Source organism: Maniola jurtina, chromosome 3 (assembly GCF_905333055.1).
Source record: "Maniola jurtina chromosome 3, ilManJurt1.1, whole genome shotgun sequence".
NCBI classification, from domain to species: Eukaryota; Metazoa; Arthropoda; class Insecta; order Lepidoptera; family Nymphalidae; genus Maniola; species Maniola jurtina.
In genome coordinates, this window is record NC_060031.1 from 1,377,649 (window position 1) to 1,397,097 (window position 19,449).

At 36.7% G+C, this 19,449-nt stretch overlaps 1 protein-coding gene across 2 annotated transcripts in view; it reads right to left on the reverse strand.

Annotated features, from left to right (window-relative positions):
• The window catches only part of LOC123879743 (adhesion G-protein coupled receptor G2-like), a 38,797-nt gene that overhangs the window by 10,604 nt on the left and 8,744 nt on the right, over window positions 1-19,449 (reverse strand). The window contains exons 2-7 of one of the 2 annotated variants that reach the window (XM_045927657.1): window positions 10,841-10,980; window positions 8,489-9,280; window positions 8,200-8,372; window positions 6,471-7,108; window positions 4,783-4,949; window positions 3,821-4,114 (exon numbers count right to left, since the gene is read on the reverse strand). In XM_045927657.1, coding sequence (XP_045783613.1) covers window positions 3,821-4,114; window positions 4,783-4,949; window positions 6,471-7,108; window positions 8,200-8,372; window positions 8,489-9,280 — 2,064 coding nt within the window. In that variant the 5' untranslated portion in view covers window positions 10,841-10,980. The remainder of the gene's footprint in view (window positions 1-3,820; window positions 4,115-4,782; window positions 4,950-6,470; window positions 7,109-8,199; window positions 8,373-8,488; window positions 9,281-10,840; window positions 10,981-19,449) is intronic. The other variant, XM_045927663.1, reaches the window with a different exon arrangement.

Here is a 19,449-nt window from a genome sequence, read left to right on the forward strand (position 1 = left end):
TCGAGGGGTACGGAACTGGAGAAAACTAAATTATAATAATGATAATAGGTTTTCTAGGTTACCAAGTAAAATTACTTCTCTTAGGTCGGATTGTATTATGATGGATGCTTATGAAACAAAATTAAATGAACGGTCTACTCAAAGTGTTTTATGTTTGCAGGATCCAAGGATGTTGGAAATGAACAAATGAGGGAAAGGAAGACCCAAAACTAGGTATGGGTCAGGGACACAAAGTCCCAAGGAAGGAAAGGATGGAAAAGCCCCGAGGTTACGGGCTATGGACAAAAAGTCCTATAGGAGGAAGGAGGTGGACCCTAGGATAAGGGTCATTAAAAATTTGGATCTGGAGGGAAAGGACCCTAGGATAAGGGTCATTAAAAATTTGGATCTGGAGGGAAATAAGGACAATCATATATGTATCCCGGTAGAAGAGAGACGCGCCAAGGCTCGGAATCCGCGATTTTCCAATAAGAAGGGAAGAAGAAAATATGTGCGTAAAACTATTGCGTTGAAAGTGTATGAAAATGTTTTGTGATTTAAATCGAGAACTGGCGGCGATTAACTTTAAGTTTAGAGAGTTTATTTTATCAAAAGGACAAGAAGTTCACTTACACATATTCATATTAAGAATCGCTCCCGATTCTAAATATAAATATAGAAGAAAACATAATCTTTAAAGGTATGGTGACTATACAATAATATAAAAAGTCAAAACACGTTATATTCGTTAACAAACTATACCTACATCTAGCTAAGATATCTATGGTGTTTGACACTGTTTGATTAAACTTTAAACTTTGTAAAAGATTTTTCCTCCAGTATGAGTTTCGGCAAGTACATTATGGAGTAGAGCTAGGTAGTTTACATACCATAATTAGTCCTAGCTTTATGTAATTGTAGCATAATAGGTATGTTCGTTTTGTGTACCATACTTATGAGATTTAGCTTTAAAGTGATGCGTGTATGTACGGACTTTAATAGTATTTTCCTAACAAATAGACATATTTTGAATTTGTATAATTGACTTATATAATATAGTTCATCAGTTTTCTTATATAATTCTTTAGTGGGAAGGAGAGTCTAGTTGGAACAGAACTTTTAACAATTTATTTTGAGATACTTGAAACCCTTTAAAGTAGTTTTTAGTAATTAGTTTTACATGCTCATCCCCAAATCTCTATTGAGTGTTCCTGTAAAATATTGGCTTGTGAGTTATAATTGATACTTCGGACTTTATGCATGTACCTACGTTCTTTGATTAAATGGAGGCCTCCTTTAGTTGCTACTGGTCTCGCAATTTTTGATATCTTTATGATTTTTGAAAAATTATTTATAAATTTAGAGTGTCTGCATCTTTTTATTTTAATATTAGCGGAAGAAAACAGAAAAATTAATTTTAGATTAAAGGCTAAATTTGAGTGCTACTGTAGACTGGCAGGTAAAGTTGCGAGGGTAAATAGTTTGGAATTGAATTGAGTTTATCTGCTATTTTCTAGTTATATCGGATGGAAAGGGTTGCTGCGAGTGCTCTAAAATTAAGTTGCAATCATAATCAATACCAATGTATCAATAAAACTGTATATTCCTTCTAGTTAAGGTTAGCAAGAATATTAATTTAATTAATTACTATCTTAATTTTTTTTGTTTTGTTGAACTAAGTCTTTGTCATTTTGGTTGTGAAGTTTACATGTTACTTAAGTTTTAATTTTTTTTTTTAAAAGCGATGAGACTCGCTTAAAACAGGATGGCCGAGCTGTAAGCTTGGCCCATATTAATTATCTATAAACGTGTAGAAGTTACTGATTAGATAGTTGGCGCCACTCAAATCATAACAAATCATAACATCATATTAGAAGGCGTCATTGATTGGCTGAAGTTGTTCAACATCTGATCGATAAACGTACTGTATATAAAATTCTTATAGTTTTTAGTTGATGAATTGTAGTATAATAAAGGATAATATTTGTAATCAATATATAAGATGAAAACATCTTTATTACTTAGATGATTTGTTAAACGAGCTTGATGATTTGTATATTAGTCACTAAGTTTATTCATTGTACAATTTGGATTGGCGGATAACGATAAGATAAAAAGGGGAGTGGCTAATAAACGTGGAGAGGTTACCTGTAAGAGTGGTTTAAAAACGACGACATTCGAAAATATACTAACGTAAGAGGAACAACATTTATTTGACACAAATGTAAAAGTTAATAAATTTAAATCTGAAATAAAAGTATAATAATTTATCATAAAGATTGTGTTTGTGATTTCGTCAGACCTTACCCAAAAATACTAATACTATAAATGCGATGCTCTAGATACTTTTATTAGTAATTATTGTAAGGTTATTTTTAAAAAATTGATTTGAGTTGTCAAAAATAATATAAAATTATTAATTTATCTAATGCAGGTAGTTTGATAAAATCGATATTTGGCTCATTCGATGTCATACAATCTGTTGCTAGGCGGCCAACAAGATTGAACTTGCATAAATACGGGTGTTTCGAAAGTTGTAGTTCAGTCTCCTTCCGAGATTCGGAGCGATATCGCATATTTTCGGTATTTGGATTGTGAACTGAATAATTAGATGTTGTGATAGCAATCACGCTCTAATTAAATTATTTATTTTGGCATTAGTTTGTTTAGATTAAAACTCTCGGATAACCTTACACATTAAACTTGTGTTTTTTTTGTGTTGGTTTTGGAGAGGACATTCCAATAATTCGATAAAAATATTTAAATAATACCTGCTTTTCTGAGTGACGCCAATAATTCAGAAGCGGGACGTGTCTCGCGTTGCCTTAATTTCGCTTTGGTATCTTTTTCAAAACAACCCACATTTGATAAATTTTTTTTAATGAGTTCGGTGGTTTTGGTGATTAAAATTTTAAGTTTTTTTTTAAAGAATTTAGTCTTTTGTGAAGTGGAAAGTAATTTGCAATAAGTGGTTCAGATTTTGTATACATCGAATGAGAAGTTAGTCGTTTGGATTTATTGTTGACTGGATATTAAAACTGAGAGTTCGGCAGTTCAAGGGTAGGTTTTAATGATTTGACGGAGGGCAGGATAGCCCATGATTTGGATTTGACTTAGGGCAAGGAAGCCCGCGACTGACATGACAAGATTGATTAGAAACACGAGGACGTGTTAAATTCAGGACGGCCGAACTGTAAGGTTATTTTTAAAAAATTGATTTGAGTTGTCAAAAATAATATAAAATTATTAATTTATCTAATGCAGGTAGTTTGATAAAATCGATATTTGGCTCATTCGATGTCATACAATCTGTTGCTAGGCGGCCAACAAGATTGAACTTGCATAAATACGGGTGTTTCGAAAGTTGTAGTTCAGTCTCCTTCCGAGATTCGGAGCGATATCGCATATTTTCGGTATTTGGATTGTGAACTGAATAATTAGATGTTGTGATAGCAATCACGCTCTAATTAAATTATTTATTTTGGCATTAGTTTGTTTAGATTAAAACTCTCGGATAACCTTACACATTAAACTTGTGTTTTTTTTGTGTTGGTTTTGGAGAGGACATTCCAATAATTCGATAAAAATATTTAAATAATACCTGCTTTTCTGAGTGACGCCAATATTATATAACTGTATGTTTTCATACAGAATAACAGAATTTCTTAGAAAGAAAAAACAACCTACGCAATGGTTTCGGTTATAATTTTTAATAGACACTTATCGAATTGCTTTGGGATCAACTATCAACATAATATAAACATGAAAATGAACGTAAAAATATGTGTAAATACACGCACAAAATGAGCTACTTAAGCAATTTAACATGCAAATTACCCACCGGTCTAGTCGTTGGCGTAGACGCTGTGGTCGTAGAAATCGTAGTCGTGTTAAACTCTGTTGTACTGTTATTCTCTATAGAAACCGTAGTGGATTCAAATATCTCCGGACTATCAATAGTGGACAATTCTTCCGAAGGCGCGGTAACCGTGGATACTTCAGACGGCATTTCGGTTGTGGTTATTTCAGGTAGGATAACAATAGGTCTGCTAGTAGTCGATGTTTTTTTCTTTTCGGAAGATGTCGCTGCGGTTTCTAGTAAAGGTTCTTCTTCGGAGCTGTCATAGTCGGGTGTCTATAATATTGTTAGTCATTAGTTATTAATTCATGCAATGATTTCTATGTTAATTAATTAAGGAAAAGTTATAATGAGTTATTATTAAACAGTTATCGCATTACAGGATAATTTCAAGAATAAACTAATAGGTTTCGATTGTTTTCAAAATTTTCTATAAAATGTTAGCATATGAAAATCGTGGTCTGCTTTTTAGAAACATGCAATACTATATGACACGTGCATTAGAATATTTCTTGGCTGATTTAAATATAGTATAAAGTAATACAGAATCGTTCAGTGTTCAGGTTCATAACATAATAGATCGGAAAAGAAGAAATTGAGGAACTGGCAGGAACTTGAATTAAGTTTTAGGACTCATGGAGCTGTACGTTAATATGTACAGCTTCATGAGTCCTAAAATTTAATCAATCTTGGACTTAATTTCGTTTAAATGTAGAGGGATTTTGAATTAAGCTAAATTGATGTTTACGAGTAGGTGTGGTATTTCTCCCTCGTTTTATAAATCTGATGATCTGATCATAGATGACTTCATTTACACACGGTAAGTAAAATCGGCGCAAAAAGTACACCTTGCCCTGTCCCTGCCAAGGTCTGTGTGAAATCTGAGTTTAAACCTTTACCATTATCTGATCGTTAGTAAATAGAAATATCAAAAATCTACTAACCGTTTCAGGATTCGAGATCTGTGTAGGTAAGAATTGAAGGGATCTGTCGAGGGTAACGGGCGAACGGGTGGAGCAGTCTGCGGTAGCCGTGGTCACCCATTGCACACCCTCGTTGAAATCACCCACGCATGTATGGGTGCGGCACCCAACGGATTTTGTTGACTGCCCTGTGATAAAAATCTCATAAATTCTTGTTTTTCGACGCTAGAAAATTCATTAAGTAACTACGGTATACGGTGTCAAAAGCGTTTGTAAAATCGATACGTATAACTATTTGCTAGTAGGTGATATTCTGGTATTTAAGACTTCGGTTTCTAATTAGGAGGTTCCGGGCTTCAATCCTGGGCACATACTTTTAATTTTTCGAAGTAATGTGCGTTTTAAGCGATTAAATATCTCTTGTGTTGACGGTGAAGCAAACCTTCGTGAAGAAAGCATGCTTAAGAGTTCTCATTTTAATGTTTTCAAAAGTATGTGAAAATTAAAATCCGTACCGTTAGGTACGCTGGTTACAGCGTGGTGGACTTATGGCCTACACCCTTGTGAACCTGAGAGGAGACTCGTGCTAAGTAGTGCACAGCGATGGGTCGAGATGATGATGATACATGCCTGAATACAGTCCACCAAATTGATCGTCTATATTCAGACAGTATGTAGTTACCTACCCGTTACCGACTAATATTAATTACGAACGTATTTAGTTTAACGAATGTGCTAGACGTATTGGAACAGCGTCTAATGTTAACGAATATAATCGGCTAATTAATTACCGATTAGTGACGAACATTTTGGTTTAAGAATTCGGTCATCAAACTCATCAAGTAAATGCGTCACGAGAAATTATCTACCTGTTAATATTACAAAGAGTAAGTTGATTATGGAAATCTACTGATATTCATATGAAGTATATGAACATGCCATTATTTCATGGTGCTATAAAATAGCTTAGCTTACCTGTGCATTCTTTACTCTGACTTTTTGCCATAAATTCACATGCAAAATCTACTGTACGTCATACACAATGAAATAACAATTCAATTACGCCGATAATTTGAGCATTTGACCCGCTGTGATCTTTATCAAATGAGATAATTAGAGGATTAGTCAACGCTGAGTCACTCTCTGAAAGTATATTTTCTTCCAATTGCTCGGAAATTGTTTAATTACTAAGAAAAATAAAACGTTAATCGGCTTTCCGCGCGCCAACAATTTCCAAAAGGACTGGCTTTGCTGGCCAGTTTATTTAACGAGGTATTTTTAACGAGGTTCTTTAAATGCATGCTAACATAAATTTAGGGTTTTTAAGTACATGTGATACTTATTATTAAAAAGCAAAGAGGGCTATACTCGCACGAACAAGACTGCTCGCAGTTCAATCGGCGCGAGCGAAAATTAATACAGATTTTTTCAAATTAGTTTAAAACAATTTTTAAGTTGTTTGGTAAAAAAGAAGAATTAAGTATTGAGTACATTTTACTTGGCAGAATTTTTCAATTATTTTTGCAATGTAAACTTTTTGTTTCCTCGCAAATGGGAGAAAATAATATACAAGTCTCGGCCGACACGGCAAATTTCTTTAGGAAGTCCTCGCCTTCCAATATTATTACTTTGGTGGCAATTGCTTTATTTCCGGCCTAGACAATAATGTACTATAACGAATTAGATTAAGAAAGTATAATTTATCTTACCTAAAGACATCTGAGGTATGGAATCAAAACCTTTGCAGTAAAACACTGGCTTCATGGACAAAATCACAATATCTTCCCAAATACCAGGCGTGACAGGTCTCATATCAGGATGTAGTTCCACATGAATTAGAATTGTTCCTCTATCTAAATACAATCTTTTTATCTTCATCTTTACAATAACCGAATTCTCTTTCCAATCCAAACCGTAGTTGGTACTTTGAAAACTTTTTAACACTTCCTCTGTTATATTTGTATTTAAATCCCCGTAAACGCTTTCGTATTTTGTGCGTAAATAAATGTATTCCTTTAATCTCATTCCCAAAATACTATAAAGTTTTTCCAAATCTTCTATTATACTATACATCTTCAAATATCTTAATTTGATGGTATACAAATTGACTAGGGAGACTTTTTCTCGTATGAACAAAACTTTTTTTGATTCCGTGACTTTGAATCTTTTCGTGTTAACATGAGTACACCAATAGTAACCGTCCTGTTTCGGTTTAAGAACATATACATTACTATCATCGACTCTTTCTTTTTTGACTTTCACTGGGTAGTAGTATACAGAGTCAGTGAAACAATAAATATCATCTTTATCTAGAGAATCGTTGACTGCAAGCGTGAGTTTGTTTTCTCTAAAAATAACACATCAAAGATTAGATTAAGGGACGTGTGGCTTAGTTGCGGCATTAGGTTGCGGCATATCAGACGATTGCGCTCCCAACCTGGATGACTGGCTGACTTTGAACTCTTTGAAGGTCCGAATTTAGTGTTTTTCCGTGCCTTGCGGTTATTATCACTATTGAACATCTGATAGTAATCGAAAGCCGTCTAGTTAGGAATGAGCCGTGAAGACCTCCTTTCGGAAGGTCGAGGGGAGATCCCGGACATCTAACTTTTCAGAGTTATGTGTGTCTTAAACAATTAAATATCACTTGCTTTAACGGTGGAGGAAAACATCGTGAGTAAACCTGCCTGAGAGTTCTCCATAATGTTCTCAACGGTAAGTGAAGTCTGCCAATCCGCACTTGGCCAGCGTGGTGGACTATGCCCAAACCCTTCTCATTCTGAAAGGAGACCTATGCTCATTAGTTGGTGTATGGTCATGATGATGAATTAATTCGTTAAAGCAAGGAGTGAAAATCTCTTACTTATGTGATGAGGTACCTATGTATTATATGGGAGCCCGCTTCATAATGCCAAGGAAACTCTTACCACTATGAGAACTAACTACCTATAGAAAGAGGTCACTACCCTCAGAAATGAGGGATAAGAAGCACGAGAGTAAGATAAAGTTACAGCTGTATCATGTCGATACAATGACACAGATGATAATTTCGTAAAGAACAATACATTACAAAATTATTATCAGGTTTGCAATGTTAACACAATGGAACAATTGCAGTTGAAAACAAAGAAATCGTTGAATGAACTTGATATTTTCTTGTACAAAAAATAATTAAGCAGTAGAACGTTGCTTATTTAACCGTGATTAAAAATATAATTTAAATATAATTTATACGATAAATGGGAAAGATTATTTACGTATTCACATAAGGGCTACCTTTTATCTTTGTTACCTATTTTTCTTCCTTTACAACTTCTCTTACAATCAAGGGATAAATAGTCAAGGGTAGAGATATCTTATAGAGTGCATCTCTGTCCACTTCCTATGTTTTTTTTACTTTTGATAATGTATTATTATTATTAGGTAACTTTTACTTACACGTCTATCGTTACATCCAAACTGACATCTTTTATTTGAACAGATCGCTCGCATATGACGTCATAGAATATGTAAGATCCATTCACGAGATACCAAAAATTATAGCGCAAAGCACCGAGAAATGTATCCGTCGTGTTTATTGTATCACCGAAATTCCACTCTGATATTGGTATCTAAAAATTAAAAAAAAAAACATTTATCCTAGCCGGAGAGGTGGCTTTACTCGCTGCGGACAAATTCCACCAGATTCAGCTTAAGGTTAAGTAAATGCAAAATCAAAAGAAATTACCTCTGAATGATCAGTCATCGCGTCATATCTCAGCCAAGAATAATTAGTGCTCATAACAATTCCCAGTGGGTACGTATGATTTAAATTATTGGCATAACTAAATTCTTTATAATTCGAATATCTCCACCCATGACTCAGCAGATAACCCCCCTTTTTACCACAAAGATCCCTCGCTTGGTTCCAAGTCGCTCGAACAGCACCCCCTCCAACCCCTGTTAAAACTGTTAAGCAAGTTGAAACCGGGCTCCAGAACCTAAAAGAATCCTTCAACCCTTCACAACCTTTTTTCGTCATACCCTCTTTTACGTAAGGTTTAACCACGCAAAATCTGTAGTGATTCGTATGGCATTTAACAGCAGTGAAATTACTAACAGGATCCATTATCAAACACAAATCTCCATCTACATCTAGCATAGGATCAAGTACTACATCATCTGATTTGAACTGATCCCCCGTAGTCCTTGTGTGGGACCAGTCGATGAAGACTCCGCCTGAATACAACGTTTTGTATTCAGTCCATACAGCATAATCGGGCTTCGATATATTCAGCTCTTGATACAATTTCGTGGTGTACAGATTTCCAACGCAATCTTTGTACAATTCAGTGAAAGTCTCTGGGCCTTTTCGTCTTACACAGAATGGGGTGTATTTATCCTTTTTGTAAATTAGTGTAAATCCTATTGGACAAGATGGTAATGGGTTTGTGATTTCCTTTCCTTGGGCGGTCAGGGTAGGTATCCATAGAACGAATAGTATTGCTGCTCTGACGACATATTGCATTTTTCGAAACATCTGAAAATAGGAAAACATACAATTTTTTATTGTGAGATGGGTTTGCGCTGGATGACAATCATGCTGAATTAAAAGCAATGATGAGGTTGGAAATTGGAATGCTTGCCTAGAAGATGTCTTTTCAGGCTTGCCTGAAAATATTTAAGTAGGTACCTACCTACGTGGTAGGAAATACGGATGGCAAACCTACTGAGTTTATATTTAGTCTTTTTTTTTAAATATTAATTGACTATTAATTTTTGGGAGAGATTTTGGATGACAAAACCATGGCCCGTGGGTTGGTTGTTATATTATCTAATCAGAAAGATATTAAGGCAAATAGAGCACTCCACACCATCGCCGATAATATTAATAACATTATACCCTCTGATACCCACTCATTGCCTGATAACCGTCTAATAAGCAATCAGATACTTATAATTTGTAGAATTTGTGATAAAAAATACTAGTTTACGCTACGAACAACAAAACGGTATGGCAATGTCGGCATGTGTACGCTAAAAATATTTCAATCGTAATCAATCTATCCGTAATCTATTGATAAGTTACTCGATGGAAGACATGTTAAAAAGTCTACAAGATTTTTTTTACAAAGTAATTAAATGTACCAGGTTGTACAATAAAGTTCCCTTTTTAACCGACTTCCAAAAAAGGAGGAAGTTCTCAATTCGTCAGAATCTATTTTTTTTCATTTTTCTAAGAGATTTGTTGTATTTCATACTCAACAAACTTGTAAATTCATTTAAGAGCAAGAAATATCATTTTTTTCACATTATTTTTTTAAGTAAAGCTTCGAAACTCCAGATCTCCGGACTTGTAACGCTCAGCATCAAAACCCGACTCTGGAGCTGAAAAATAGATCGATTTTCAAGCCCTAGTTGAGACGAGATGAGGGTGGATGGTTTCGGAATTTTTCCTTGAATCCTGCCTGGTAACTGAGTCAGTAACTGCGAGGCAGACTCGGGCACTGAGGGTATTTTTCCAACATTTTGCACGATAAATCAAAAACTATTTACTATACATAAAAATAAATAAAAATCTGTTTTAGAATGTACAGGTAAAGCCCTTTCATATGATACCCCACTTGGTATAGTTATCTTACTTTGAAAATTGAAACACGTTTTAATTTTTTTTTAATGATTTAACCACAAATTCGCGGTTTTCAGATTTATTCCTATATTTGTGCTATAAGACCTACCTACCTACCAAATTTCATGATTCTAGGGAAAGTACCCTATAGGTTTTCTTGACAGACACGATGGACGGACGGACAGACTGACAGACAGACAGACAGGCAACAAAGTGATCCTATAAGGGTTCCGTTTTTTCTTTTGAGGTACAGAACCCTAAAAATGTCTCTCGTTGCCATGTATCATCGACGTCGACGTCAACCCTGGACAGGAGATCCGTAGCTTGGACGGATTGAGATGGGTAGGGTACGTAACCTACCCATCGTACGAATCGATTCGGAATTTTCCCTTGAATCAACGAGTTTGGTAAACAACCGTAATTGGCCATCCGAAACGGCCGGAGCGTAATGAAAAACACAAAAACTCTCACCTTGCCGTGTTTCAAGTGTAAACGTCACGCTCGGGCAGGCGGTCGTCAAGCATTGTTCAGGTACGTGAGATTCTCATTTCGGCTCCGTCATCTCACTTTCCCATCGATTCACATCGGTACTGCTTCCGCGGTTTTTGCACCTGGGAAAGAATTCCAATAAAATCATTATTTAATTGATCATTATTGATCAACCCATCGCCGGACACTTGACCCGGGGTGATTCAGTAACTCAGTGTCTAACAAAGCCACCGAGCTCGTTTTTTAATCCATAAGGTTTTGTACGAAAAAAATATTTTAATATTACCCAGTGAAGCAGCAATGTAGAACCAACCAACCTTGGTGGCTACCATTCAGTTAGACACTGAGTTAGGGAATCACCTAGCAGGATTACACTTGATGGTGGAACGCGTTTGCCTTGAAGGTGCCTATTTACTTTTGTTTTAAAGATACCCGGATTATAATTTGTAGCAAATACTGATCTCGGAAGGTCTCTAATCTGATGTCTAAGCACTGTGACTCTAAGATAGATCTAATATGGCATACCCCTAAACAGTTTCGGTGAGGCATCGTATCGGAACGCTATTTAAACGCACTCTTGCCGATAAACTGTAAAGTGAAATTACTTAATAGGATTTATACAAAGATACAAAGAGGTCAATTTGGTGCCTACGCCGCGTCTGGTGCTATAAATTACAAAGGTAGGTACTACGCAGGTAAGTGTTATGTGGTTTTACAACCTCTTATGTGAATTAGTACGGATAAGATCCTTTATACTTTGACGGCTAAACCTACTATTTCTGAAACTAAGTTATGATTACAACTGATTTGAGCCAGTAAAATAAGATCTGAGAGAAAAAGTCATCTTATTGTTCGTAGCAAAGCCAGTTTTGGCATATAATTATATCCTCCTACACCAGCTAATATCATAATGCGAAAGTGTGTCTGTTTGTTACCTTTTCACGGCCAACCCACCTAACCGTTTTTGAAAAAAATTGAAAGATTTGGCTACTTTTTATCCCGGAAAATCAAAGAGTTCAAGTGATTTTCAAAAACCTAAACCCACTGGGACGTGAGACTACGTCGCATTTTAATCCAGCGCAGAGTTATACAAGTTACATTAAGTAATGGTAGGTACGAAACATTTTCAACAATTCTAAATAGGATTTTGTCAATATTTCGTCGAAACAGCTGCTTAAAATAAGTTCTTCTAAACTAAAATGACTTCATCTCATCCGAAAATGGTGGGTGTTATAACAACTTGTGTGTACAACATAGTAACAACCAAGTGCTACTCAGCATTATAATGCCAAATGTACCTATTCTATTGTTTTGCAATATTTACTCATTGCTTGTGCTAAGCCTGTAGATTCGTAGACCTGTGACACACAGTGCTATAATATATGCTATAGTGTATACATTTATAATATGTTTTTATTCAGAAACACGTTAGCCCTTGACTGCAATCTTACCTGGTGGTAAGTGATGATGCAGTCTAAGATGGAAGTGGGCTAACCTGAAAGGGGTATGGCAGTTTTTACTAAACCCCCTTTGGTTTCTACACGGCATCGTACCGGAACGTTAAATCGCTTGGCGGCACGGTTTAGCCGGTAGGGTGGTAACTAGCCACGGCCGAAGGCTTCCACCAGACCAGATCAGAGATTTAGAAATTATAAAATTCGCAACCCCTGCCGGGAAGCGAACCCGATACCTCCCACGAATAAGACCACAACCCTTACCATTGTGCCAGGGTTGCAATAAAATCAATGATTGAATATAGGTATATATCATCAATGAGATGAAATGAATTTATTTTCATATTTCATGTAACATCTGTCACCGCTTCTTCACTGTACTCGTAACTTTTTCCCTTTTTTAATAATTTCATCTGTTATAGCGAGATCTTTCACACAGACAATTATCTTATCAGTGGTTTTTCTCTAGATAATATTATATTTGCCGTGTGAATCATGTTGATATCAGAATCTAGCACAAATAAGAGGAGCGATAAACGTACATATTATTATCTCAAATATTTTAACTAACAACAATTTTATAACTAAATTTTCTCGTTTTGCCAAGCGGGGAAACAAAATTCTCTACAATCTACATCTTCATCATCGTCAACCGATAGACTGCTCTCTCCATAGTATACAAGCGTCGGTCAGAAAAAGCAAGTATTATAGTATAAATATTTGCAACGAATTATTAGAATATCCTCCAAAGCCTACGCGAAGAACACAGATTCAACGCGTAGAGGTCATCCGAGAGTTTTAATCTAAGCAACACTAATGACAAAATAAATAATTTAACTACAGCGTGATTGCTATCATAGCTTTAATTATCCAGTTCCCGATCTAAACACCGAAAGTATGCAATAATCGTTCCGAATCTCAGAGGGAGACCTGCAAAGCAAAACCTTTAAAACACCCGTATTTATGCAAGTTTATCAATCCGTTACTCCGTTTCAGCGTGATTGAAGAACAAACAAACGGATAAAGCAACAAACGCACAAACAAACACACTATCGTATTTATAATATGAGTAGGGTCTAGGGATTCTGAGTTCACAATCTACCCGTGAGTACCTACATTTGATCAGTTTGAGGAAAAAACACGCAATTTCTCCTGAGTACTCGTACATAAAACTAGGGGAGCGGCATTTTATTCCTGTAATGAGGAAAGGTCATTGCTGGCCAAATGGATAATTTTATGGTGTTCCCTCAATTGGATGTAATTCGTTACATTCGGTCGGGTACGAAAACGCCTGTTTGTTTTGGGATTTTCCTTTAGTATCTACTTACCTACGTTCTATTTTTCCAGCATCTATTTATCTTCAAAGATCTCAAAGAGAGAGAGCCAACGCGTGCCAGACCTTCATTATTTTATAAAAGCTAACTTTTCTCTGGGTATTCTCCCCAACACATGGAGAAACGATCAGCGACTATGAAGTTTGGATCATGGTGGCTTTGGGAGATTACAGGTAATAAAGGTGTAAAAAATCTTACGTCAAAGTACAAAGTGTAATTTTTTTATATTTTCTTGGGAATGAATAGTATTAGAAATTACGTCATGCATTGCCATACACTTAGTGTCCTGACACGGGGGTTTAATTCTACTACTACTCTTGTACCACACGCCACGGTCTTGCCCGCGCCGCTTGAATCCAGCGGCTCCCTGAGACTTATTTGATGTCATAATACATAATATGATGTCCACCTAATCTCCCTATGTCCCTAGTAGGTACCTGACAATAAAAGTCTATGAATGAGTATGACTCACTAACACTCTCAAAAAATTTGCAATGTCAGTTTGCAGTCTCTACAAAGTTCAGAGCAAGGCGAACAATAAATACTATCGTTATGGGCCCTTAAGGTTAGCGGCAGATATAATGATCCCATTTATTCCTATAAGTAATTAATGCAAACCACGCGATCCACTTTTTTATACAACAAGAATAGGTAAACCTATTCAAGGTTACGGTTTTTCAGGGAATCGATTAACTTAGCGGATTTATTGTGTCTGATTCGGCAAGAAAACTCATTAGTCTTAATGATTTTCAGCGCCGATCTTTTGACCTTTTACTGTAAATTTTTGTGAGGATTCTATTGACATACTATTTAATCCATCCAAAGCGGTGATAGATTAGTGGCTAAGACATCGGCTCCTAATCCGGGGATGGTACGACGAACGGACGGACAGACAGACAGACAACGAAGTGATCCTATAAGGGTTCGTTTTTTTCCTTTCGAGCTATGGAACCCTAAAAAATATAGTTGGCCAGTCAAAAACGTGATTCTATAGAACTTTACTTTTTTGAAATCTACTCACAGCAGCAGCACTATCGAAAGTAGGTACATTTTCGTGGACCTCCGATTAAGAATTGTGAACTCCCATTTTTTGTCACGCCAGCGTAGCCCCAGTCGAGTCTCCCGTGGACCCCTGGGGATCCACTTGGACCACTTTGGGAACCTCTGGTTTAAGCAATCAAATATTAATTCACTTGCTTTAACGGTGAAAAAAAAAACTTTCGCGAAGGAAACCTGCATGCTCCATAATGTTCTCAAAGGTGTGTGAAGTCTGCCAATCCGCATTCAGCCAGCGTGGTGGTAGACTATGGTCTATGGGCAAATCCTTCACACGCTGAGAGGAGACCCGTACCAGTCCAGTAGTTCAGTAAGCAGACCATGGGTTTTTTTTTTTTTTTATTTAACGGAAGGGACCTCCGATGTGGCGGTCGGAGACTTTGTGGGACTGGCAAGGGTTCTGTCTGAATTTAGTTTAAGGCTAAAATGGTCAATGCATAGGTTGACCATTTTACTGGCGTAAAGTAGCTTATTATTATAATAGGCATTATACATCCAATCTTTATGGCCAACCTATGCTTTGTTCCTTTTTATTACTGCCTGTGCTATTTTGTCACAAAACTGAAGGAAGAGTCCCTGATCCAGCTTGCTGGTGATTAGCGTCGTCAGCAGACCATGGGTTGATAATTTACATAAATCCTAGTCTATAAAAATACGTGTCTAATTATATCACCTTCAGGAAATTCCTGCTGCGAAAATGGATGTTGTTTTAAAGAATTAATAAAAGCCGACATCTACGGTTGGCAAATATTTTTATTTGCATACTTTTGAACTCTACTTTTGCTTCCGTTTGAAATCGAGGTCATCTCACAGAGTTGAAGAAAGATAGAGGTTATCAACATCTACTTATATTATTAGAACTGTCCTAGCCCATTTGATAAAGAAGCAAACATACCATACATAGAAAGTAAAAAGACCTCGGCCAAGTGCGAGTCAGACTCGCGCACTGAGGGTTGCGTACTCGGGTATTTTTTTAACATTTTGCACGATAAATCAAAAACTATTATACATAAAAATAAATAAAAATCTGTTTTAGGATGTACATGTAAAGCCCTTTCATATGATACCCCACTTGGTATAGGTATCTTATTTTGAAAATTGAAACACATTTTAATTTTTTTTTAATGATGTAGTAACCACTAACTCGTGGTTTTCAGATTTATTCCTGTACTTGTGCTATAAGACCTACCTACCTACCAAATTTCATGATTCTGGGTCAACGGGAAGTACCCTATAGGTTTCTTGACAGACAGACAGACAACAAAGTGATCCTATAAGGGTTCCGTTTTTCCTTTTGAAGCACGGAACCCTAAAAACATATAAAAGGATAAACTGACTAACCTATTGATGTTCAGTCCAGTTCAGTTAGGTACCTAGGTACCCCAGGCTCGAGGGAATTGCAACTTTTGGGTGTTTCATCACAAAAACGACTTCCTTTTTTTCCATAATCGAGTTTAACTCATAAATGCTTATACTTATATCTATCTTTATAATAAAAGACGAAAATTGGCCGCTCAAAATATCAACATTATTAAAAAAACGTTCAGTCGAACCTCCAAACCTACTGGTTTTTTTCTTCGGTCGCAGAAGATTGCTATGAAAGGAATTTCTGAAATTCTGGAGATTTCAACTCGATATAAATTTTATCAATTGACAATCAATTACAATGGTTTGAGTTAGATTTTTTGGGTTACTAAAAATACCCGTGGGATTTAAAAAAAACCTAACTATAGGTAATCTTCGCGTCAACCGTTCGGGTTAGCACGAAAGTGCGGAACGATACGATTGCTACCGGCCACACAGTTCGCGATGTCATGAATCATTTTCTGATATTGCCAAATTCCGATAGTGGAGCCGAATCATAAAGCAAAGTGCGTCACTTACGCATTTCTCCGAGAAGTTATCTGGAATTTCTTTTGCGTCAGCTAAAGAAAAATAGGTTGTATAGTTACTTAAATAAGACGTACAGTCGCCTCTATCTAACTACAACCTATTTTTCGTATTACAATTTTCCAACTTCAGTCGTTATCGTCTCGCGTTGTGTTTGTCGAAACCTTAATCCAGGTCAGGGCAGCATGTCATTAAGTATTCCTTTCTATTTTAAGCCATGCTAACTACATTTCTGCTCTACTTCCTAACACCTTTAAACTGTTAATTATTGCGCTTCGCTACTATTTGTAACGCGAAGATTATACACAAACTGAATTATAAATGCTAAGCAAAAACAATGGGTACTGGGTATAATGTATAATCATGGTAGGTCGGTACAATCAAATAAACAAATGGACTCACACGGAAACCTCTGCGAATCACTTCCGTGGGAAAATGTAACGTGAATATAAGGTTTGTATAAACAAGCTAGATTTCCGGCAATTTCTAGATGAAACAGCCCAGAATTGATGCCTAGTTCCTTAGACTGCATCATCACTCCACCAGGTAAGATCGCAGCCAAGGGCTAATTTGTATCGGAATAAAAAAAATGTAAGACTGAATTATTATTTGTTATCTCAAAACGCGCGCGCGGGTCATAAAATATAAATTTGGATAGCAAGATGCAATCTTTATAGCCCGTTTATGAGCTCCTTGTCTTTGCCTTCGTTAAATGGTACTTAAGGTTATTTTGATTTTTTTTTAAATATTATTTCATCTTTATCGCTTCCAAAATGCTGTCATCATCATTATTAACCCACACCGGCTCACTACTGAGCACGAGTCTCTTCGCAAAATGAGAACGAAAGGTTTGGGCATAGCACAGAATATGTCATAGTGCATCCCGCTGGCTAATAATGTGGATTAGCAAACTTCATCAGAACACTATGAAGAACTCTCAGGCATATACAGGCTTAGAGGTGCATGCCCGGGATTGAACGCCCGACCCCGAGGAGGCGAATGTCTTAAAACCACTAGGCTATCGCTTTTAAAGTAGTACTTTTATAGTTGTTGTAGTTCATTTAAATTTTTTTTTGTTTATCTCACGAACATCTCACGAATAATAAATAAAAAGTAAAGAGAAACGTTTTCTAGTTGAGTAGGTATTTGGTATTTGTTTTTCTAGGTAAGTATAGCACGCGACAGGTCGAGATGGCAATCGGGGTGGGGCTGTCTCGCACGCTCGCACAGCCCCCGCACTAACCCGGTGCGGGATAGCGCGAGTGACGTGCGGGTGTGCGGGGCGTCCCCTCGCCTCATACCCCGATTGCAATCTCGACCTGTCGCGTACAATTATTAGGTACACATAGGAGGCGTTCAGACTTCGTCTGTGGTGGCGTTTGCTGGCGCGCGTGTTGTGCCTTTTTGGAGTGTTTTTTTGTTAGAAGTGGCCGGTTTTTGTGTTCTGCTGGTGTTTATTGGTGGTGGAACTGGGAAGCGCTCTAGAGGGGCGCCGCGTGTATGTCGGCGGGCGCCGGCACAGACGAAGTCCATACTTATACACATAGTTTCACTAATTTATAATTAACTACAAACTTGACATTGGCTAATCAGTGTAAAGCCAGACGAAAGAGAAAAAAAAAAAGGTGGCGTTCATTATCATTCATGTAATTAGTAGAATTGTAAATTGCTACCTGTTGCAAACTATTGTACCACCTACTTTACAACCTGTATCTGCAATTAACTCAAACTCAAACTCAAAATCATTTAATTATTCAAAGTAGTTACTATTGGTAGACCGTACTACTCATAGATATAAGTACTACTTTTTGTTAGGTTTGTAAGTTGATATAGTGGTGATAATAATTAATGATTACGTTGATTTAAAACTAAAGCTACGAGAGTTCCAAACGCGCCGGTCTGAGAATAAATAAATAATGATTACGCACCTAATTAGGCTAGTTATGATTTTACCCACGAAGGTAAGACTATTACCGTGTCAAGCGGGGTCAACGCAAGACATCGTATCTCTATTCCAATGCCACCGAGTTTAATTAGGACTGTTTAGACATAGCATCTTTTCCGCGTAGAACTACTCGTAGATACGATGCGTAATACGGTATTTACCTATGTTAAAAAAAAAAAAAATCTCATCATCATCATCATTATCAGCCTGTGGACATCCATTATTGGGCATAGGTCTGCTCTAGAGAGTGCCACCACACGCGGTCCTCAACCTTCCTCATCCAGCCACTTCCCGCCAGCCGCTTCATATCGTCGGTCCATTGTGCTGGAGGGCGTCCCACACTACGCTTGCCTATACACGGTCTCCACTCAAAGACTTTCCGGCTCCAACGGCCATCGCCTCTACGACAGGCATGGCCTGCCCACTGTCACTTCAGCCTGCTAATAGTTTGGGCTATGTCAGTGACCTTGGTTCTCCTGCGGATCTCCTTCTAGCTCTCTCCATAGCTCGCTGAGCAACTTTGAATTTGTGGACAAGGCTGTTTATCAGTTCAGCACCATTCCTACTTAGAAAGATTGAAAACAAAATTGATCATTAATATTTATTATTGTGTTTTATTCTATATTTTTAAGAAAAATTTGTGACATTTTATGATAAAAAATAATTTGAATTATTGGATTGACGTATAATGTATATTATCAAGAATAAATGACTATGACTATGACTATGACTAGGTGAGGACGGGAAGGACAGAAATTACAGAATTATTATATAATTCTGTAATTTCTTATATATTATATTATAAGTAATAGTTACATCACATTAACATCATTCTTCAAAAATTAGACAATTCACCCACTCTACTAATCAGTAATAGGGTGTGTGATCCCACTTCTGATCTTTCCACCGTTC